At 34.3% G+C, this 25,635-nt stretch overlaps 1 protein-coding gene across 9 annotated transcripts in view; it reads right to left on the reverse strand.

The window, feature by feature from the left end:
• Qtman (queuosine-tRNA mannosyltransferase) overlaps positions 1–25,635 on the reverse strand; it is a 379,404-nt gene that overhangs the window by 217,537 nt on the left and 136,232 nt on the right. For 7 of the 9 annotated variants that reach the window (XM_078017334.1, XM_078017340.1, XM_078017336.1 and 4 more), the window contains one exon: positions 13,096–13,167. The exons of the other annotated variants lie outside the window; for them this stretch is intronic. In XM_078017334.1, coding sequence (XP_077873460.1) covers positions 13,096–13,167 — 72 coding nt within the window. The remainder of the gene's footprint in view (positions 1–13,095; positions 13,168–25,635) is intronic. 9 annotated transcript variants of the gene reach the window in all.

Here is a 25,635-nt window from a genome sequence, read left to right on the forward strand (position 1 = left end):
AGGCCCCCTCCTCCCTGAAACCATTTATCACATAAGGGGAAAGAGTATATGATTTAACACAGATAACAGTTTGAGCTGTGTAACTCATCTTAAATACTTTTTTTGTATGGCTTCAGCAGCCCTTTGACAAAAAGAGCCAATTCTTCCAGCTGTGCCACTTTGTTCAATAACCTAAACTCACAATATGGATTCATGTTGTTCAGCCTCATTACCAAAGTTTCTGTTCTTTCCTTCCCTCTCTGGGGTTCTTGTTTGTTAATACCTACTCTGCAGGATCCTAGCTACTATACTTTCTGTGATGATGGAAAAGTTTTCTAACTCTACTGTCAGTATATAACGAGCTACATATAGCAATGTAGCAATGAGTACTTTCAATGTAGCCAGTATCGTTCAGGAACTAATACCTTATTTAATTTGATCTGATTAATTTAAGTTTAAATTTAAATGAATAGTCATATGTTACTATTGGCTACCATATAGGAAAACACAGCCCTAGATACCCCAGCTTTCCTTAACCATCTCTCCTTTATCCATGGAACCCTAAATGCAATTGTTTGCCTAACTGATTTTTCTGAGCAGATCTTTGACCCACTTGTGATAACCTAATTTCTAAGTTTCTCTTGATTACTTCAGTTTTGACTACCAAGCTCTCCAATCCTGAAAGACACTACATTTTTTTTCTTGTAATGATTAAAAGGTACATACCCCTTACAAAAAATGTTTTAAGTACAAAAAACTGCAAATTAAGTGAATGACATCTATAATCAGCCCAAAGAGGGGTACCTACTATTCACAGTTTGGTGCTTATCTAGCAAATATATGTTAAACACCTACTGTTTACAAGGTAAAAGGCTAAATGAAAAATAAATACTAAGCAAGAAGAAAACTACCAGGCCAAGGAATGAAGACCAAGGACACCAGAACACTTTGTTCAGTCAAGAAGTGGCCAGAGGTGAGGCTGAAGAAGTACATGATCCCTTGTTAAGATATGAAAATAATTGTGGATTTTATGATAAAAGTAATGGAAAGAGACAAAAGACTTTTAAGTTAGAAAATGACATAAATAGATATGAACTTTGGGTGCATTTAATTTTATTATTTTTACTTTATAATAGGTATATCTATTTTATAGACTTTGTTTTGATTTTAACTCTTAAGAATATGTGGTTTTAACATGTTGAAAATACTTCTAAGTCATGATTTTTAATAGATTTGACTACATGGAATATAATAGTATATTCAACAAGGGTATGATTTTTATATTCATATGTTTACAAAGTTTTGCAAAATCTTCTATAATATTTCCATTACTTTTGTTTAAGTATTTTATAAGATTTTTTAAGATTACTTTTTAATACTAGAAAACTTTACTCTGGCTACTATATGGAAAACATATTGCAGAGAGTTGTGGGAAGACAATAAGGAGAAAAGAAGTGACAGTGGCTTTGACTAAGATGTCTAGGGCTGAGGGTGATGTCCAGTGGCCTGCCTGGGTTTTCTGATAAAACTGTAGGGGAAGAGTGTGACTGCTTTCTTCACTTTATTACTCAAAAGAGTATCTTGCCAGTGCTTCAATATAACAGGAACTCAATGATACATACATACATAAATGAAAATCACTCTCAAACATTTCAAAAGTCTTTGGAGTCAACAGATTGTTTAATTCATGAAAGCTGTCTAGGAATACAACTAAATTCTAATATTCATTAGTCATCATTATACTAAATTCATCGATATACAAAATTAACACAAAATTGTGCTTTAATTGTCAGCTTCTTCATTTTAATTAGAACATTTCTACTGCATGTTTAAATGCTATGGATTTTCAAAAACTTTTAAGAACACTAAATAAGAAAATGCTTTCATTTGCTAAACAACTAAAACATAATATGGAAGTCTTATCTAAAAGAAAAAGGAAACACAGTCATTTGATTCCTTAGGGTTTTGTGATGGGTAATTTATAGGTTGTTAAAAAAGAGAATCCAATTTCCCCCAAACTGTCTTATAGTATGAAATGGCATTACTTAATCAGGCACTTTTGCTTTTCTCTACCATAAAATTTTCCCATCGTGTACTTACTATGATGGCTATAAGAGCACAGTGGACAAAAGGGTACTGTGTAAAAAGCACTTGACAAGAAGGCAAGGAATCAAGCTGTGTAGATATAACCTGTCCCTAGGAAATAACTCCAGCACAAAATTGGTTTCTTAACATCTATCTACTGCATGCTTAAAAGGACAAATTATGTAATACCTGTTGAGCTTCTTTAGCTAAAGGTGCCACTTAAATACAGGTGTCTCTTAAATTAGTTCAGCAACTCTTAAGTCTTTTAATTCCTGATGTCTGGCACAGTGCCTAATCCATAAAAGACACTCTGCAATTATGTTCCTAACAAGAAAGGAAGAGAGAGGAAGAGAGAGTAGGCTTACTATTGAGGGAAAAAATCTATAAGTTTAAATATTTTACTGCATTCATTTAAATATTTTTAATGTATGTGCTCATTTCTTTGTGGCCTGGAATTAATTACTAAGAGTTTTGGTGTGTGTGTGTGTGTGTGTGTGTGTGTGTGTGTGTGTGTGTGTGTGTTTAATAAGATCAAGGTAATAATCAAGGTAATATGATCCACTTGGAACATTTTTAGATATATCTATTTCAAACTTTCTATCAAATAAGTTAACAAATCAGAGTATTGTGAAGTCTCTTGACTTGAGAATTTAAGAAGTACCAGATATCACCCTGTTAAAAAACAGTTGACAATATAATTGGTAAAACAAGTCATAAATTCAGAAAACATTAAATAGTATTTAACAAGATAAGTGACAGCTCTATTCTGCACACACACACAAAAAAAAAATGTCACAAAGCAGTGAACAAAGGTGGAGACACTAATGCTACAGCAGTTCAGAGGAAGGAAAAAAGCAAAGAAGAGTGAAAAAACAGGATATCTCAGGATTTGGGGGAGGTAGAGGAAGATTAGTCCTGAGGTCTCTGGTGTAAAGTGCAAAGATATTTGAATAAGTTAGACAAGAGAAAAATAAATGGCTGAAGTTACATTTTGGAATGGAAAATAAGAAAGATAAGCAATCAGATAAAATTGGAAAGGTAGTCTTCCAACAGACCTGAAGGCAAGATAAGTTTATACTTTATCCATTAGCAATATAGTGACCACTGGTACATTTATTATTATACTAACATTCTCTATTTCTTCTTATTCTTAATTAAATGGTTAATCAATTCTTATTTGCCATGAAAAATGGTAGTAAAATGAGAAAAATAAAGAATCAAATAAAATACCATCATCAGTCATTACCACACTTAAATAAGGGAGGTGGCTTCTAAAATATCCAGATACAGAAGAGGGAAAACAAGTTCACTTAAAATCATGGCTCTCCTCATCACTTCTTTCTCTCTTTCTCTCTCTCTCTCTCTCTCTCTCTCTCTCTCTCTCTCTCTCTCTCTCTCTTTCTTTTTTTCATTCCCTATCAACTGGGGATTGAACTCAGGGTCACCTTACCACTTTGCTACATCCTGTCCTTTTCATTTTTTATTTTGAGATACAGTCTCTTAAGTTACTGAGGTTGGCCTTGAGCTTGCAATCCTCCCATCTCAGCCTCTGACTTCCTAGGATTACAGGTGTATACTATTACACCTAACTTCCATAGTCACTTTTTGATAATAAATTCCTTAAGCCACCATAATATTCTGGTGTTGCTTATAATTTCTAAAGGAAAAAAAAGGCAACCAAATATCAGGCCAGAGTCTTCCTATACATCACCTTACTCAATCTTCTCCACTACCACCCTAATAGCGATGTCCCTGGTTTACTGATCAAGAAGTTAAAACACAAAAGGTTTAGTTAAATGCTAAGAGATGTGTTTCACATCCAAGTGGTGGACACCCAAAGTCTGTACTTTTTTCCCCATACTTATTATGAATCATCTCACTCCTGAATGTTTTTATGTTAACTGTACTTAACAAAGTCTGTGTTTGAAAAATAAAAGAATGTAAATGGTGTAAAAAAAAAGAACTAGGCTAACCTGAATTATTTTATTTCCTCTTTGAGTTATCACATATTTGCTAACTGACTAGACTGCTCAGTAGGAGTACAAACTGGAGAGGAGAATGACCATCAATGAAAGCTCCCCTAAGGAGATGCCCTCTGGACAAGATCTTAAATAACACAAAGGAGTCCACCTACTAAAATACCATGGTGGTAGTCAGGACAATGAGTTAGGCACTTGCTGGCACTGCAAGTGAAGAAAGAAACAAATGTCTGGTATAGTCATTAAAAGGGAGCACCTATTGGTGATTCAATGGATTATAGCTTCCATATACTAATAGGTAGTGACAATAATCCTTATCACAAATGAAGAGAACAAATCAGAGGCTACAGTAGAGGTAAATACAGAGACAGGTTTTATAAATGCTAAATATCAGGAGAAAGCCCAGTAGTAACTAAAGATAATGGATAATAAGCTAATAAAAGAAAATGCACTGGAGAATGGAGTAAATAAAAGAGCCTGGTCACAAAATATGTCTATTAAAAATGTGGGTTCTGGTTTGTTAGATAATTTTACATATCTCTTTTACAGGTTTCCTCAATAATTTACCTTATCTTATATCCTCCTTTTAAATTATGTAGTCCTTGATGAGATAAATTAAATGTGTTATTCTTTACTTTAGTATCCTACAGTTTCCCTAGCATAGCACTTATCACCCTTAGGGCAGGCCCTCTATCATTCCTGTTCCCTATCCTACTCAGGTGCTGAATAACTGTCCAAATAAGTGAATGAATGAGTTAAGCATTCCTTTCCCCAATGACACTGAGAAAATGAAAATGGCTGATTCAAGATTTATAATAAAGAGTTCTCCTACTGTTAATAAAACACATGGGAGCTAGGTGTGGTGATACACGCCTGTAATTCCAGCTACTTGAGAGACTGAGGCAGGAGGATCACCAGACCTGGGCAACTTAAAAAGAAACCATCTCAAAATATAAAATAAAAAGGGCTGGGAATGTAGCTCAATGCAGTGTGCCACTGGTTTCAATCCCCAATATGCAAAAAAAAAAAAAAAAAATGAAGCATGAATGCCCCATCTTACTTGAGCACCCAACAGGATTCTAGGAAGTTTTATTTGATGTCATTTTAGACGAAGCCCATTACTTTCTTCTTAGGGTTCCTAATAATATTTCAAGTACTGTTCTCCATTTTACCATTCTAATATATGAAGTACTCAAGATCCGATCCAAAGAAAAGAAACTCATGGGGAAAGGAAGGTGTCAACCTGGTACAAAGATCAGAAATGTACAATATCGTGATAATAGTTTCTGTCATCTTCAGGGATTCATGATCGTCATCCTTGAAGAAGCAAGTTGATTAACATGCAAAGAGCATCTAACTTGCTGAGTGTGCTGGGAACACTTCATATGGTGTTTTATCTCCATAAACTAATATAATTAGTATGTGAAATATTTATAATTCATCTCATGATTAATCTATTGTAGAAAACTATTCCTTAACAGCAGCATATCATTTTATATTGGAATGTTCTTTGCCCTTTAGTTCATGCCACTTGTGAGTCTCTGGAGTACATTTCTAAACACTATAAGTCAGAAGACTGGAGACCCAAGGTAATGGATACAAGTTCTATCATCCTGCCACCTGCAATGTCTAAGTTTATACATATATAAGAACACAGTGACCAGTCTAGCCAGAATGCTGTCACTCAAATAGATAGAGAAAACTCAGCTCAGGCACAAGCCTGGGAGGAAAGAGCACAGGTAAGAAAAAGGCTTTTGGACACTACCTCCATTTAAGCTTGAGTATTATGACACAGTAATAATTAAAATAAACATAACACGAATAACAACAAGAACAACAATAATAATAATGTCTGCTTCCTGGCACATCAACTAAGCTATTCCTCACAATCAAGCAGAGAAACTTACTTGGTGCCCAAGTAACAACTGAGCTAACAAGGGAAAATATGGTGACTTGCTATTTACTGGGTCACTTCTAAAACTATCAAACACAAAACAAAATATTTTATAAATATTCAGCCTTTTTATAATAGGTCCAAGATCTAAACTTTTCAGTGCTTATCAGAATTAGCTTTAAACTTGCTTCCCAGAATGCTTTACTCTATTGTTTTACTGTTTGATTCACAACACTTTTTGTTATGCTTTTCAAAGATTATCTCTGTGTTTTGATTATTCCTCCTGTGTTTGTTTTGGCAAGTCCACGACAGTTCTTTGAAATAATCCCCAAATTTGGTGCTTAATATGCCATTTGGAGAAATATTTCCTGCAAATAATTGAGTATCCCCAGTGTTTTGCTATTTTACACATCACTTGCATCATAAGAGTATCATTAGATAATTAATTACAAAAGTCAAAGCTAACAAAGTATACTGTAAACAGTAGGCACTCAAGAAATGCTTGAGGATCAAGTTTTCAATAATATAGTATACCTTCAAGTGAAAAGAATTCAAAAGTATGAGTCCCAGGACTGTGTCCAGGTCTTTTATACTCTTATTTTAAACACATTTCTTATTATAAACTTTGATTTGCTAAATCCTGTGAAAATTCTAATTTTAATTACTTAGTCTATATCACAAAATGGAAACATTTGAAAGCTAACTTTTTTAAAAGATCAAATGGGATAAATTAAAAATTAAATGTCTCGTATCTGTGATTATAAGTGAAACAAAAATAATTTTTAAAAAATATGCTTTCCTTGACCACAACTCAAATAATTATTCCTTTTTTAAAGTAATTTATAGACACATAAATAGAGGTGAAAACAGATGAAAAGTCCAAAGTTCAATCTATATAATACTGTTAGGATGATCTTAAATGATGCATCGGTGTGATTCTACACAGCCTATATCATGTAGCTTCTTTCTGAGATGCATTTCTCTTAATCCTACCTAACACAGCTTACTAGATTTCAAACTCACACATACCCAGCAAGAAGGAACTATGTTCACATTTCCTAGGTCACACTTCCTTACCAAGTGACTGAGCACAAAAGGAGGTCACCTGCCTCAGATCCAACAGTTAAGGCAAAACTGGAGCCCATACAGTTAGTAAAAGAAAGGAGACCATAGTGGTTGCTCGTGGGTGTGGTTTCCTAATTCCAATCAGAGGAAGCAACTTAAAGTTAGAAGTTTGTATGAAACATTCTCCACTTAAATGAAGAAAAAGTCTATTCATCCCCCCCCCCCAAAAAAAAAAAAAAACACTCAGAGGGGCTGGGGATGTGGCTCAAGCAGTAGCACGCTCGCCTGGCATGCACAGGGCGCTGAGTTCGATCCTCAGCACCACATAAAAATAAAAAATAAATAAATAAATAAAGATGTTGGGTCCACCAAAAACTAAAAAATAAATATTAAAAAATTCTCTCTCTCTCTCTCTCTCTCTCTCTCTCTCTCTCTCTCTCTCTCAAAAAAAAAAAAAAAAAGCACTTAGATCATGTTTCATACCTGCCCTTCATTCAATGTGGACAAAAGTACTTGAATATGAGTATAAATGTATTAGAGATTCACTACAGATATCCCCTGTTATCTGAATGTCCCATTGCCTACATCCAAGGATCACACATCGGAGAATCATGTGTCCTGGGTCATAATGGCAGAAAAGAGCCATTAATGACATGTGAGACATTTACATATAGTCCCCAGCATGGAGGAGGCTTCCCTTCTGAGTCAGTCCTGTCCTTCCTTCCTGATCCTCTCCTTGTACAAAATGGTCTGAATGCCAGGAAATATGCAAAATGCCATGAGGGAAGCAAGACAGGCACTCAGACTTGGCCTCCACATGAGACATACATTAAAAGATGAATTTCTAGTCATGTGAATGTTAAAAACAAAGATTGGGAAAGGGGTCATGTGTGCATGTCTATTAATACTGGAAAGGCAAAGCAAATACTTGCAATCTATATATCCACATTCAATTGAATTAAGCAACTATTCAACATGAATATATGCATAAATATACATGCATAGCACATATATGATTATATATGTATTATATATATACATACATATGTGTGTGTCTATTTGATAAAGGATAAAAACATAAACTAGACTTGATATCTTCTAGCTCTTTGTCTTTGCAATCTGAAATATAAATAAATGGCTGAAATTATATGATTGCAAACCTTTCATATTCCAAATTCTTAAATACTTCCAATTGTGTTTAATTCCCAAATTTATATATACTGATATTATTACTCATTGTTAGGGTGATGGCAGCTCGTTGCAAATGAATTATTTGATAAACTGCTTCTTTACTAAGTCCCTATATTTAAATATACTCAGATGGAACATTCTAGTAACTTCTTTGTAATAATAACTCCTTGTCTTGAAAAACACTTTCAAAGAAATTTTAGTATTTTCCCACTCCATAGGAATCAGTAACAAGGCGAGATTCTCCCAAGAATATTCCAACAGTCCTTGAAAAACTAAGACTGTCACAAAACCTGAGCATCTGGCAACTCTGCCACCATGAAGTATCCATATGGAAGAGACCAAAATGTGTCAAAGTACCCAAAACGATTTTGGATAGTGTAGAAGATAGAATAAATAATTCAGTATCGTCAACACTTTCAACAGCAGGTACTGAGTATGCTACCTGCTTCTATAATGTGCCAGAATGTAACATAAGTGTGTGAGTCTCTGTGTGTACGTGTGTGAGAGAGAAAGGCAAAGAATATCAGTATACATGAGGCTAAAATTTATTTTTGTAGAGAAATATTCCTTAGGTAGTTCTCTTTGCAGAGACAGCAGATCTCTGTAAGAACACGTTTATAGATATACAGAAGAAAAAATGAAGCCAATAAAAACTTATATTTAAGATAAATATAGCAGAACATATATTACCTCAGAGTCAATGAAAAAACTGCATTAACGTAACATTATGGTTGAAATTGTATGTGCAAAAAAGTCAAAAAAATCCAAAATTATGGTTCCCTCAGCAACTATAACCATGTCCTCATGCATATGAGTATTTTGCATTATTGTAATGATGATACATTTCAGCCTTAATATCAGTTTATGCAATGTGACTGAATTAGGATTCTTCTGGGAACTATAACTTTAAATTTCTGGACTTTGGTGAATGTAAAATTTTAACTATAAAACTACATTAATATAGGGTGGGGCTTTGCATTTTATTTTCTGGCATTTAAGAAAAAAAGCCATAAAAAGTGAATGGTTGACAACATTAAAGTAGCAAAAGATTGGTTGATTTCTATTAATACAAAAAGGATTTGATAGTCTAATTCCTTAAAATATGGACATACTACAAAAAGAAATTTCCTTCTGAAGATGACTCAAAGAAAATAATAGGAAAGATACCCTTTTAGGAATGAGTAAATCTACTTTTATAAAATTTTAGTTTCTTATTAGAAGGCAATTTCATTCAACTATATTTTAACATGGACAAAAATAAAAATGCCTGAAATATTCTCTGCACACATATTCCTACATCTTATCAAGGAAAAAAGAGTATTAAAATGGTTCCTTATATTTTCAATAAAGAGGAACTGGTTGGAAGCCACTATTCCTACTTGCACAAGTAACATGGAAGGACGAAAACTGTAAAATAAAGTTACATTACTTCAACAATCTTTTTTTTTTTTACTCCAGGAATGAGGCTGATTCAAATATGATTCAGAAATGAAAAGAAACAGAAATGCAATGATCAAGTGAACCTCAAGAAAGGGGTAACCATACTTCTGCAATAACTTGAAGTGTTACACAACATGGAGTAGTTCAAAGACTAAGAATGACGTGATGAATTCTCAAAAGAAGATTCACAACCATACTTGTTTGGGGGGAAATTACAAATGCTTTCATGAAGTGAAAATTTCAAAGGGCCTCACAAATCAGGAGTTCTTCAAAAAAGGGAAAAATCTTAGATAGAAGAGTCTGTGGAAAGATCTAAAAGACCAAATCTCTAACACCTCTTAGGAGAATGAGATTGGCTGAAAGGTAGAAGATTCATGGAGGAGTCATGTGAAAAGAGAAGTTGCAAATGCAGATTAAGTATAGACTGTAGAGGACCTTCAATGCAAGGCTGACAAATTCTGAATGCAACATGGAGGCAGGGCCAAGGGGTTACTGAAAGTTCAGGCTACATATATTTTGGGAGGAGAGAAACAAAAATCAAAAATATCAAAAAAATTAAAATCCATAACAGCAAGATATAAGATATTAAAGGACGATGGAAGAATAGTTATGAGATTATCATAATAATCCCAATAAGCTAAAATGAAAGCCTGAAGAAATCTGATTTAAAAAAAAGAAAAGGTACTTTCAAGATTCTGAAATGTGAAGATTAGAAAGATCGTTCCATCAATAAAAAATATAAAAATCAAAGTTGTTGTCTCTTGTATGAAAAATGAATAATTAGCAAATCCTAAATTTAAAGTATCAGGAGATATAGAAACAAGCATTCCTCCTTCTTCACTTCCCCAACCCGTTTTGTATTTTCTTTTTTTGTTTTCTTGTTTTTTGTTTTTAGGAATTTGCAGGAAGACAGACATGCACTGAGTTGCTGAGTGTCTCTGTAACTTGCTGAAAGTACCTTTGAACTCACAATTTACCCTGCCTCCGCCTCCCCAGTCACTGGGATTGCAGATGTGTGCCACTGCATCCCTCAACCAACATTCCTTATCAAATAAATACATAGGTAGCATTAGAAATATGGTCCAGAAGACACTTATTATAATAATGAAAACTACTATTTGTTATACTTAACCTAAATTGCAGCCAGTTACTTTCACTATCTCTTTTCATCCTTCTAGGGATGATACCCAAGTTAGCTATAAAAATTAGAAAATCTAGGCTCAAAAAAGGATGACTTCTCAAAACTTACATGGGAACTAAATGGCAAAGTCAGATTGAAGACATGTATTTTGGCACCTTTGGTACAGAAATCATTCTGAAGTTAAGGAAAAGATAATCAAGAAAATAGTGAGAGAAAAGATATGTGAGATGGATGCAGAACCACAGCAAAAACCTAAGACTTACAGTAGAGACTGTTCAATAGCCCAACAGAAGACTAAAGCTTGTCAAGTGTTACAGAGTGAGGCACTCAACAGGTATTCAATATACTTCTGTCACATCATTAGCAAAAGAGGAGATAGTACTAAATAAGATCACTCTATCTGTGATAAACAGATGAAATAGTTTCTCAAACTTTTTTTCTTTAAAGAATCCAGTGTTCTCAAAAGAATTCTTAGATAAAACTCTGATATGCAAAATACATAAAAATATCCTGAGTATAGCAGGAATTGATGGTCTGGAACTCTACCTAATTCAACCTCTTTTCCCTTCCTTTGACAACCTTTTCTTTGTCAAAATTAGAGTGGTACCTGATAAAACTCCATGCAACCCAGAGAAGATGCTGGGTTGCATGGAGTTTTATCAGAAATCCTTAAAGTTAGTCATTAGTATTACATAATTTTGGATTTCTTGAGTGGAAAGATAAGGCAAACTTTAGCTGAACATAAGCTAAAATCAAGCATCAATCTCTAGATTTGATTCTTACTGGTCTCTCTGTTGCCATATTTTTCTACTAGCTTTACTTTGTTCTTGGATTTCTCTAAGCTAACACCTTTCCTTGATTAAAATCTATATCATCAGATCACTTGCATAGGATCATTGTATGGAATGGAACAGCACATTTAATTGAGTCAATTGTCTGTGACTGTCTTGCTTCAGTATCCTGTTGCAAAACGTCCCCATTTGTTGCATCCTGTAAGTAACTGGCCATGCCATATTACTTCTCATATAAGTCAGAAAATCAATCATGTAACACAAGGAGGTTAAAATTCACTAAGTGAATGCCCAAATTTGATATCAAATCAAAGTAGTTTTTGTGTTCTAATCATTTTATAGATCTGGCCAATATTTACATATATGGTTAGAGAGGAAAGGAACTGAACATCTTGGAGTTTAAAAGATGAATGGTCAATCCTGTTTTAATAACAAACTTGGCAACATTGTTCCATTTTTTTATATAAATTGTAAATGAAAAATCCAGTCCAACTGAATAGTAAAAACAGCAATCATTAAAAAAAACAGCTCAACTAATAAAAACAGTAACTATTATAAGATTTTATTATGGCAATACCTTTGCACAGATATGAAGCAATATATAAAGAAAATCAAAGCCTGATTCTTGGGTGGAAATTCATCAGTAAGTAGAATAAATGAGAAAACTCAAAGGCAGTTCACCATAGAATATTTATGCAACTCCAATTTTAATTCAGTGAGTATTGATGGACTCTTCTATTTCATATGCTACAGTTGTGTTACACCTAGATAAGACATGCACTACATCTAGAGACTTCACAGTACAAAGAAGCCTGGACGTAAAACAAAGAGTTACTCCTTTACTTCAAGTGATAAATAGTTCATTTGTAAAAAAGGATCTGAATATATCTAACAAAACTGAGTGAATTAGATAGAATGTAGCTACTTGTAAGGTGGGGCTGGTGACACATATCTATAATCCCAGCTACTCAGGAAGCTGAGGCAAGAAGATCTGAAGTTCAATGCCAGCCTCAACAACTTAGGGAAACCCTGTCCAAAATAAAAGTTTAAAATAAAGCTGGGGGCGGGGGTGGGGGGTGCAGTACAGTGAACTGTAAAGCACCCCTGAGTTCAATCACTAGTACAAAAAAAAATTAAATTAAATAAAGTAAACAAAAATAGCTAAACACAGTAGAATTTTTATTTTACTCTCAATTTTACACAGTAATTTGCTTCAGGAGAAACCATGCTCACATTGTTCTGGGTGGACCCAGGCCTCTGCAAAAGAGGCAAATAAGGAAAGAGAAGAGAGATAAGCAGACACCTCATCCCAGGGCAGAATACACTCAAGGAAACAAAAGCAGACAGAGCAACTGCCATCAGAGAAATAGTAGGTCAATAAAAGAACTAGATCCAAAGAGTCTAACTTGGTCAAGACACTAGTTGAAGTAAGTGAAGAAATCAAAAGAACCAAACAATTTTAAGGAGAAATCTCATCCAAAATTCAGGGGGTGACTCCATAAAATCTTAAGACAGATGTCAAACACTAACCTTGACTGGCAATATGCAGAGAGTAGAACCGACAGGAAGTACGAAAGGTACCAAAGGCCCAGGAGGGTCCTCCTAAGATGAAACAGAACAGTTAGAGGAAAAGAAAAATAAAAGACAAAGACGACGACGACAAAACATGGCCAAGCCAGCTTAAGTCACCAATTGAAAATTTAGGAGAGATAAAGGAAAACATAGCAAAATGAGGCAACTGAGCTGATCCCCACAATTGGCAGCCTGAAGGACTTAAGGCGTAAATGGTGAGTTGAAAGAAAGCAAGAAACCAAGCTGTGCAAATGAATCCAAAGGTCTCATAAAGGCAACTCCAAGTCACATCAATTAGTAGGTTTGGATCAAAGCTAAAGATACATCTTGCTGACTCAGGTGAGAATGGTTCAGGTATTGTACAACCCTGAACCTGCAGGTAGGGGGCACAAGTGGCCCTGACCATGCTCAGCTGAGGAAAGCTCAGGGCACAGAAACAAGATGTGGGTGAGGGGAAAGAAGTAAATAGAATAACAAAAAAAAAAAAAAAAGTTCTGAATTATAATATGTGTACTTGGTATAGACTACAAAGCAAACTCAGAATATGAAAATCCAAAAGACAAATTAATATTCTATTTATTTTTACAAAAAGAAGCTCCTCGATAATATTAAAAGTAAATTTGAAAACTTCTTAAAGCACAAAATTATAAATATACTATTAATACAATAATGTATAAGGAAGTAAAACTATAAGTTATAACAGCTGCTGGGTTTATGGATTTTCATATTTTATTTCTAAATGTTCTATCATGTAATTATATATTACTTTTATAATTAAAAAATGAAAAGTATTAACAGTAAAACTTTTAATAGCAAGCATGCTTATTTCCTTTTGAATTATTTGAATTGAAATAATTCCTACTTACAATATGTTTCTTAGGTAAAGAGCCATGTATTTATGTATGCTGTTACACATTGAAGTTCTTATAAAAAATCCCAGTAAGCAATCCCTGCACCTAATTTGTCCATCACTATAAAGTACAAATAGAGAGAGAATTTTAATTTTTTTAATTCCTTTAGTTTTTAAATAGGTGGAAATATGTGCTACTATCACCTTCCTGCAGCAGTAGGTAAAAATTCTACCAAAAGAATCATTGTGTGGGGTGTGGTAAAAAACATCTGTAATCATAATAACTTGGGAGAGAGCAACTCAGCAAAGCCCTGTCTCAACATTTTTTATTTTTTATTTTTATTTATTTTAAAATAAAAAGGGCTGAAGATGTTAGAGTACCATAGGTTCAACCCACAGTACTGCAAAAGGTCAGGGGGTTGGAGAGTGGGGGGATATTTGAATATATATGGTGATTTATGGTGTGTACCAAAACACATTATTTGGGGAACAATGCCAAAGATTACATGTTTTTTATAGAGCAACAATCATGTCACTAAAAGTCCATAATGTGGAGAAACAATGTTTAACAATTGTTTTTAATAATATTTTAATAGGACTGAAATTGAGATTATAGGGTCTTAAGGAAGACTACCTGGGTGTACCATGGAACCTGAGGACAGAATAACTAGGTCTACCATGGACTCTCAAGGGAAACCACCCATCTACTATGGAGTATTAAGGTAATTACCTGTGTCTGCCATGGACCATGAAGACAGACTACTCAAGCACACCATGGACAATGATGGCCCACCATCCAAGTCCATCTAGACTATGAAGGCCCACTACAAAGTGGACTACAAAGGCCTACTTCCTGGGTTTATTATGGACTGTGAAGGTACACTGCTGAGTCTATCATGGACTGTGAAAAGGTCCACTTCCCATGTCTATCATGAATTGTGAAGGCACCATGTAAATCTACCATGAACTCTGAAGGTGCTGACCAAAACTATCATGGATAGACACTATCCAAGTCTATCACAGACTGTAAAGGCCAATTGCCTGAGTCTATCAAGGGCCCTGAGGGAACATACCCAGTTCTACTATGGGATGCTTACAGGAGAGCCCCTAGGGTCTACCACAGACTCTGAGGATGGAAATACTTTTTCACCAACTACTAGTTATATAATTTGGGGGCAAGTTCCTTGCCTATTCTCTACCTTCACTTCTTCATATGATAAATAGAGCTAATAACAGTAGTCCCAGATGGTGGTATGAGGATATGTAATGCTTAAACCAGTGCTTGGCATATTGTAAGCATTATATAGCATTTTGAGACTACTCACCATTATTAATCAGTTTTTTTTTGCAAAGAAATTCCAATTAAATGGTAAACCAAAGTTCAAAATACTGCAGTATCTCTGAGCTTCTTTATTCATCATTCTATAGTTTTTCCTCTATTATTTTTTGTTTTATAAAATGTCACCAAAATTTATAGAAAACTCTTCTGCACATGCACAGCATTTGACTAAATTACTCCTGATCTTTAGGAGATAACCATTTTCTAGAACTACTGCAGTTTAAAAACGTCCTACAACTGAATTTATGGAAAGAACATTTTGTCTATCTTCTTTCCAAACATGGCATGTGATGATTCAATTTGGTTGACATTTGGATTGACAGCAATTGAAAGCTCATCTGGGAATAATCTTTTTCCCTTGGTCAATCGTTTTTGAGTAAGGAGTGAAAAAAGTAAAATTATATATATTGCCAAAATCATTATATGGACCGCCTGTGAATCCTCTTGCCTGGAATACAGTGTTCTGTATATACAATCCATCCAATTCTAAGAACTTCAAGAAAACAGTCTATCGATTCAGTTCAAATCATATTTTCATACACTATTTTGGTGCTAAATACATGATGTTTTTAAAAGATTCTGTTTGGTTCATACTTCACTTTTTAAAAAAAAAGTGTTCAAACTTAAGCAAAAGTAGAGTTCATTTCTATTTTTGCTTCTTAAGTTGAGTTTGTTTAGTATATAGCATAACCATAATTTCTGTACTAAGGTTTCAGGGCCACTTACACACCCCTCCCTGGCTCCTAGATCAGAATTTTGAACTTAGATTCCACCAACCTTCAGAAACTCAAGTGTCTATGGAACCTCTTCACTCGTCTACAATGCAACCATTATCCTATTGAAGAAATGTGCTCTTCTGCTGTATTTATTGCTGCAGTTGAAGGAACAACTATTCACCAAATCAGAAACCTGATTCATCTCCTCCTTTTATCCATTCTTCCTAATGCCCATAAACAACCTATTAATGAAAACTATTTTATAGTCTGAATATTTCTTAAAACTGTCCTTTCAATATCATCCTTATTCATAAACTTACATAGTGATGCCTGGACTACTGCAAAAGCCAACCCTAAGTAATCTTACTCTCAAGGCTGTCTTCCAACAAGTTCACTCTGAACCAGGTTCTCCCCTGAATGCAAGTCCTTTAAGTTATTATGTAAACTGTCAATGTGCATTGGTCACCTTGCTCTGTAAGCTCATTTCCTGACCCATCTATCACCCTTAGAGATTCAAGCATAATGAAAGGACTGTGGTTCCCTGTACACACTAGAGTGCTTTCTACCTCCATGCCATTGCTTTCTAATTTACATAGTATGCCACTGTCTTATGTCTCATGCTCTCCTTCTCAAAAAAACACACCAAATTCTTTAAGTCATTTAATAATAATCAATTATTCAATAATCAATCATAAATCCATTTAATAATCAATAATTTCCATGAAGGCTTTCCAGAGTCTTCTATTAACACATCAGTTGGATTATGTACTCCACTAGAATGGCACTCTCTCTTTGTATTTACTCAGCTAGAACATGAACTTTTTGCTACCAGTTTTCAACTAGTCAATGAAGATCTTAATGTACAACTTTTCACTCACCTTTGCATCCAGTTTCTAGCTCTTAATATTATGTCAAGGAAATGAATGCATGTGACTGTGTGTGTGTGTGTGTGTGTGTGTGTGTGTGTGTGTGTGTGTGTGATGCGTGAGTCCTAAGCTTTGGTCATCACACAGTCATATATCAAATGTTGATATAAATAAGATAAATAGAAATCAATACAATAAATATACTGCAGTTTTGTGACAGTATTTCTTTAACAAACAGAACAGGAAACCTATGAATTTGCATTTCCTATACGATTTATATTCATGTTAAAGTCAAACTGCTAATTTTAGTCTTCTATTTCAACAATGATTCTAACAGTCCTCAGGCTCCACAAGTAGTTTTTTAGCTTTTGCAATCATAATCAAATTCTCCACCCTTTTCTTCACCCTATAGCTTATACTACAGCCAAAGCAGACTCTTCATCACTACAAAAAGCACATATTTGTGCCTCTACCTTTGCATAAACAACATTCCATTCTAGTCTCCTAGAAAACATATGATCCCCAAAAGCTTCAAGTGGTCCACCCTAGGGACCATGAATCATTTTGTCAAGTTTTTACTTTCAAAATGTTTGCCCACTTCTCTGGCATATCATTGCCTTTGCAATGAATTTGGCCTCCCCATCTATACGATAAGCTCTCGCTCTTTCCATGCAAAATGCCTGTGACATAGATGTTCAATAAGTATTAATCTAGTATATTGTCCATCAATTCATTCCTATTCCCACACATTGAAATCATGAAAAACATTTGTCTTTAGCCACACAATCTCCTCTTTAAATAACTATCCCAATGAAAACCCACTCAGTCGTCCTTATGGTTTCATGGCTTGTCTTCTAGTGTAGATCTGCAATTTTCCTAGTCATCTGAACTCTAGTTCTTTATTTCCATTGGTCCATCAGAAATACCTATTTGGATATAATGTTTCTCCTTTAAATCCGGTGTACTAAGTCATTACTTTCCTCCCCTAACATTCCTTGTCCTTTTCAACTTCACCCTGTCTGCCAAGAGCATGCTTGATCCCTGAGGCTGCTCTGAAGGCGTATTTTATAATCCCTTTATGATTAACTCCTGTTACAAGGTATCACTTCCTATGCTCATTTTTATTATAAATAAAACTGCTAACTTTTGCCTATTCTCCCACATTCCAACACTGGGTTTTTATCAGCTGAGGCCACAAAGATGGAGTATCTTCTTAACTTATTTCCCTTTCTTCCAACTCTTTTCTAAAATCATGTTAATATTAACAATCGCACTATGCCTAACTCAATTTGCAAAACTCTTTGGAAAACTACCTGGCTCAAAACAAAATAGGAATAGAAAATCAATTTAGGTTATTTTGAATCAAAACATTAGGTAATTATAAACCTCAAAATCCTCCAAATGAAGACTTGCTTAATGGGTTGAACTCTGGGTTTCTTAGATTTCAGTCTACCTACTTCGTCACTTAAACTGATGAAGTTACTGTGTCTAAAGAGTCTTGCATCTGACAACAGATCCTTCTGCAGTTCACATCAGCTAGATTTTTTACTTTGATAACATAACACCAACGTGGCAAGTACAGAATTGGGAGCTGTAGCACATGGGTGTCCTTTCAGCAACACAGAATGCTAACTCAGACAAATGCTTATGACCTGAAGTTTATTTGCTCTGATACATACTAATATATTTGTTGATGAAATGATATGATATATAAAATTTGCTTCAAAATAATCCAGTAGGAAGTAGGGGAGGGACATAAAGAGGGAATGGGATACAGATGAAACAAGATTGGTCATGAGTTGATGATTGTTGAAACAGAGTGATAGGTACATAAAGATTTATGAAATTTCTATGCCTACATTTATATTTAAAATTTTCACAGCAAATATTAAAGTAATTTTGAAACCAAACATTGTAAAATGTTATCAGTATTTACTGTGAATAATGGCACCATGGCTGATGGTTTTCTTCTATATGTCTGAATATTCTTTTACATTTTCTAAAATGAGAAAAATTATTTTGTGGAAGTTATAAAATGTTAGATATTTTTAAAAACCTATCTGCTCCACATATCTTGAGTCTTCCTACTCAATGAATTTTTTGGAGAAGGGGAGTACCTGGGATTGAACTCAGGGGCACTCAACCACTAAGCCACATCCCCAGCCCTACTTTGTATTTTATTTAGAGACAGGGTCTCACTGAGTTGCTTAGGGCCTCGCTAAGTTGTTGAGGCTTGCTTTGAACTCTCCATCCTCCTGCCTTAGCCTCCCAAGCTTCCGGGAATACAGGCATGCACCACCACATGCAGGGTCAATGAATATTTTAAATGAATATGGTAGTTACTCATTTCTTAAAATCACTGGAACTTTATCATTTGCTAGGTGAAAGGCCCACAAAGATATGTAAGTACACTATTTTACTCTAGTCCTCATTAGAACTATTTTCATGAGAAATATTATTAGCCTATTCTCACTTTTTCCTAAGGGATGATTCATGAAACACAATGTAAAACTTATCTTTATTAAAAGAAATTTGAAGTATCAATATTCTCTGTCATGTGAAAGGAGATGAGCTACACATTAGAATCACCAGAGACTGAATGCATAGCCCTAAGGCATGCTTAAGACCATTCATGTAATGACTCAAGCATCAGTACTTCCTAAACTTCCCAAGTGATGCCTACGTGCAGCCCAAGTTGAAAAGCATTGTTTAAGAACTACATAAATTAATGATAGTTTGTTTATTATTTTACTATGGAAAATTTCAAGCATACACAAACGTAGACAGTAATATGAACCTTACGTAAACATCATACAACTTCAACAGATACCACTTTTTTTAACCAAGGTTGGTCTGTCTTCTCTCCTACTTTATTTTTATTTATTTATTTTTTGTTGGAATATTTTACAGAAAATTCCAGATGTCAGATCACTTCGTTTTTCAATGTTTCAGTATGTGAACACTACTTCTTATGATTAACTGACTTAATTCCTTTTTCTTAAACAATGAGAGGCTTTGCTGAGCTCAGTTTTTGTTCAAATGGATTGCTTCCTTAAATCAGAATTTCTAAAATATCTGTTTCCTTTTTATCTCTGTTATTACTTGGATTTCCTATTTATGCTTTTATAAAATGGCTTTCAGTTATATTATATATGTGCATTTTAATATAAAACAAATCTTTTGCATAAATCTTAAATGTATCCTCTTGTAACTGTCCTCTCAAGATTACATCCAAAATCTACTCTATTATACTATTATGTCAAATCCTTCACATCAAACTCATAAATAACATATATTTCTCCATATTATAAGAGCAATGAAGGAGATGGGGATGCTAGCACAAGCCTGTAATCCCAGGTACTCAAAGGCTGAGGGAGGAGGATAACAAAATGGAAACCAACCTGAGCATTAGCAAGACCCTGTCTCAGAAGAAAATTTACAAAAGTATGGGGATATAACTCCTTGGGAAAGTGCTTGAATAGCATGTGCAAAGCCCTGGGCTCAATCCACAAGACTGCAAAAGCAAAACAAACAAATGAAAATTGTTACATAGGATTGGGGATATAACTCAATGTTAGAACACTTGCCTGGCATGCATAGCCCCTGAGTTAAATCCCCAGAACTGCAAAAGGAAAAAGAAAGTAATGTATTTTCATAAAAGAAGAATCTGGAAAAGATAAAGAATAATATCACTTATTACTCTATAACATCTATATAATTTTTTTAACATCTTGAATATCTTACCGCAAGTTCTTCTTTTTAATATGTAAACACATTTTATAAAAATAGATTTACATTATATGCATCATTTTTGTAATATAATTTTTACTTAACATTACTATGAATATATTCCCAAGACTTTAAATTTTTAAAAACATGACATTTAAGATCTGTGGAATTATTATATCATATGAAGGTACTAAAATTTACAAAATCATTCTCTTTATATTGTACAGCTGGGTTACTTTCCAATTTTTATACTTAATAGTTTATTGATAATTCTAATCATTCCTTTATTAAGAATGGTGAAGGGTCTGAAGTTTTGCCCTACCTACATATTAATAATTTAGCCTACCACAAGGTGCTGGGTGTCAAAAGCAGACATGACACTCCTAAGTCAGAGACGAAAAACTTATTACTAGGTTTCATACTCATGTCAGTTCTCCTTGGCCCTGAAGATAGATACAGATGACGTGGGGTGGCTGAGATGGATGATGCATGGGTTTGCCTTACAGCAAAGAAACCCTGAGTTTATGAAACCCAAATCTTTTATAATGAACTGTAAAGCAAACACATCCAAACTTTGTTTCAAAGGGAAACTTTATTATACTGGATAGTAAATAAACTAAACCTGTTTGAGCCAAAAATTAATTTTTCATCCTTGAAGTTGTTTTTGTCATATATTTAGTCATAGCAACAAAAAACTGACTCATATAATCACCCTATGAATTAATATAAAAATGAAATGTGTTCATATATTCAGAGATCTCAGAATGGTGTTAAGCAAGTAAATGCTAAAAGGTATTATCATTGTCTGGCTGCTATTCCATGTACTCCCAGACTTACTCATTTTATAAAACTGAGTCCAATACCACTGTCTCTATGAATACAGATGACCTCTTTCTGAATTTCTAGTTTTGTTCCACATATTGAACCTTTTCATCATATACCATGCTCAAAGGTCTCAATTGGCCATATGTCTTTTATATCTAATGCTTTACAACTTTCACTTTAATGACAGTAGAAAAGGCTTTCTAGAATTGAAAAATATTATTACTTCCATGATCCTTGTGGTATCAAAATAATATTGTCCAAACTTGTATTACTGCAAATGAAAATCTTTACATATTAATTATGCAAAAAAGAAAGTGATTTTTAAGGGGTAATCAGTAACTTTCTGTGTTGATAGGCAATCAACGAAATGATTCTAGACACTTTAATGTTTGGTTGAAACACTTTTAACATAATGTTCCCTGTAAATTTTACACCAAAATAGTAAAAACCATTGGCCACTCAAACTGCTAGAGCAATAACAAAATCCACCATGATAAAGATGACTTCAAATGGCTCCAAAAAGATCTAAGACTAAACTTAATAAAACACAGCCCAGATAATTTATGGGACATTGTCATCAGAATGAAACAATAACAGATTACAAATATAAAAATTTCATTTTCCTAAAATATATGTGTGTGTCAGTTTCAAGAGAATACCTTCATTATAGTGGATATTTTGAAACTCAGAACTATACTTATTTTTGACACTAAGTAAAAAAGACATTATGATTCTAAAAAATATACTTTATAATTATATGTGTACTCCAGGTTTTCAAAGAATTTTCATACACAAAGCATAAAATTAAAGATTATAAAAACCTTATGGAATGAAACGCACAGATATTTTTGTTCCACTTGCGGATAAATAAACAAGTTGAGCAAAACAAAATATTTTTTACTAAAGCATAACTATATTTAGAATCCTGAAAAGCATGTTAAATAATATTTTAAATAATTTAAGCTATTGAAATTCAACTGACAAAACTTAAATATTTTAACATATTGCTCAATTAAATATGAAACTGAAAAAAATCAATCCTTGGATAGAAGATGTCTTAAGCACCATTTAGGAAGTTCACTGTCACTTTAAAAAAAATTCATAAAGACTAATAATAGTAAGAGAAATTATTCAAAAGCACTGAGATACATATATTTTGACATGATTTGCCACCAACTACCAGTAAAGTAGTGATGCACAAAAATATACATCTATTAGCACAAATCTGGGGAACATAATAGGCAAATATATACTTTTCTCCTAAGATTATGACCAAGGAGGAATGGAATGTTATGGGGGGTAACATTGGGAAGGAGTACCTATGTGCTCCGTATAAAGCAAAATGCAGTTCCTTCCTTGCTCTTTTCAACTCTTTCTTCTTTTTCTGTTTTTTTTTTTTTTTTTTCCTTTCCTGATCAAAAAGCCTTTATTTAACCTTTGTTTTTGAGGGATCTTTCCAATGAGTACAGAATACAAGGTGGATATTTTCTGCTTTCTTCTCAGTGATTTGAAGATGTTGTTCTACTGTTTTCCTGGTGCACTGTTACCAAGGACAAATCTGCTGCCATGTTTAATATTGTTCTGTGTGACTGGTTGGTTTTATATTTTTTTCATTCATTCCTTTGTTATTTGTTTGTTAACCCAGCTGTTTAAAAACTATTCTCCTAACCACTGTTATGAAGACCAGGTGGCAAGGAGAGACTCCTGGTCAAAGAAACTGAAGCCCTTAGTCCCATTTCCCATAAGGAACTATGGAGGTTAGAACCAGATCTTTTCCAAGATGTTTTCATGTATGGCTGAAGGGAACTGGAATTATATCTGGCCATTTTCAAGTGATAGATACTATTCCTTTCCAGATGATTCTTTCTCCAGCTTTGAAAATACTCTAGGATTCATGTGCTAATCTATACTCACCCTGTGCACATCTTCAAAATATTTCTTTGAGCACTTGTTTTCATTCTAGTATGCTGCCCTTTATCTATTCTGATGCCTGCTTCTATCTCTCCTCAACTCAAGGGGCCTCAGAGGCTTATCCTGGATTCTGCCTCCTTGCACAAGGACTTAGAAACTATCTTAGAATATTAAGCTTGGGCAATCATAGGGCCCACTTCATTTGATTCACTCCTCTCTGGGATTAGTGGTTTTTGATGCATGATATCATTCATAAAGTCCAGGGGTTTTAAAATCATATTTTCATATAATCTGTTCATTGTTTGTTTCAGATGGAAAAACAAATCTAGTTCCTACTGCTTTATATTACTTGGAAGTACAACTCATCCAAAAAATACATTTAAATACAGAAGTAAAATTAAAACAAACGTGGGAATTGCAGTGGCAAAATAGAACGAAAAACATACTTGCTTTGACTCTAGGTATAGTACAATTATGGGGGGATCTGGGGATATAGCTACAGTTGGTAGAGTGCTTGCCTTGAGTGCACAAGGCCCTGGGTTCAATCCCCAGCACTGCAAAAACAAAACAAAACAAACAATAAAAAGAATAGTACAACTAGGGGGAGGAAATCATAAAAGTGAAGTGTATGCATATTTCTAGAATATAGATTTTTTAAAAATATAAAGAATAATGTTACTGATTACAATAAAATGATAGAGAAGGAATAAAAGACAAGGGAAGTGAGAACCATTAATTTAAACTTTGCTAATTAAAGAGAATAAACATACCGTCTTAAAAATTAGGGAATCTAGGATATCATATAAAGGTATAATTGTAAATGTAGCCAACAGGGAGGGGGGAAAAAGCAAACTTTTCAAAACAGTAAGACACAATACGGCATAGTGACACATACCAGCAAATCCCAGCAATAGGAAGCTGAGGAAGGAAGATCACAAGTGTGAGGCCAGCCTCAGAAACTTGAGATACCTTGCCTCAAAATAAAATTTTAAAAGGGCTGGGGATATAGCTCAGTGGTAAAATGCCCTAGGTTAAATCTCTAGTACCACCAAAAACAAAAATTAAGACACATAGTCTTGTAAGGGAAAAAAAAAATAATGTCTATTCTCAGAGAAAGTAAAGAATCAAAAACACATTTTCATAAGAGATATAAAGTTGCCCCCCAAAACAATTTGCCATCAGCACCACCACCCCAAACTCCAAATAAGAAAATAATCTCATGTGATTTCATAGGGATGCTTTGAGTAAATTTTAAAAGAGCAGATAAGGAAAGTGCCCTAACTTTTGAGATGTTCTTCGGAGATATCCAGAGAAAGTGAAATGGGATAGATACTAGAGGCTGACTGAAGGAAGAAGAGTCGACTATGACCTTCTGATCAGGAAGCTGGAGCCAGGCTTGCTGCATTTTCATCATTGACTTACATCATATGGAAGGTTAGTATTCCATTCACATCTTTCCCTCTTCTCTAATTGGTAACTTCTGGCTGCCTGGTTAAAAAGGAGGGAGAGCCAGAGGAACTCATTATCTCCCCATGAAGCTTCCTTGGTTATTTAAATCATCAAAGCTGGCATTTTGAGCATGCAAATTAGAAAAATCGAGAAACTTAAATATAATCAGTCTCCCAACTTACACTCAACAAACCACACACCTGAGCTAAAATAAAAGCTCCCTAAACTGAGGGCACTTTGACAAGTACACCGGTTTAACTTCTGAGTGAAACAATCCTGTTGATTTCAGAAGAACCAGAGTATTCTCTGCCACTGGTAGAATAGAAAGAGCATAAACCAGACAACTTGAGTATTCCTTTTGCCTGCCACTTAAACATGGCCTAACTTTGCACAAGTAAGTTAACATTCTTGGTACATTTCCATGTTTGCTAATTGAATATAATTATGCTGCTCACCAAACTGTTTTGGAATTTCACTGTCACTTTATTTAGGTACTGCTTAGTGTGAATAAGTGAACCCTAAAGGATCATGTGCCACTTTTAGAAGGTACTGGAACCTTTAGGAAGTGGGACCTAATGAATGGAAGTTATAATACTAGGGACATGACCTTGAAGGAAATATCAGGACACTGGCCCATTTCTGTTTCCTGGCTACCATGAGGTGAACAATCTCCCCTCCTATGTTCTCACCTCATGTTCTGCTGCCTCATCACACGCCCCAAAGCAACATGTCAACCAATCAAGAACTGATACTTCCAAAACCATGAGCTAAAATAAACCTTTCCTTCTTATACATTGATTTTATCAAGTGTTT

The sequence above is a fragment of the Ictidomys tridecemlineatus genome, chromosome 7, assembly GCF_052094955.1.
Source record: "Ictidomys tridecemlineatus isolate mIctTri1 chromosome 7, mIctTri1.hap1, whole genome shotgun sequence".
Lineage (NCBI taxonomy): Eukaryota > Metazoa > Chordata > Mammalia > Rodentia > Sciuridae > Ictidomys > Ictidomys tridecemlineatus.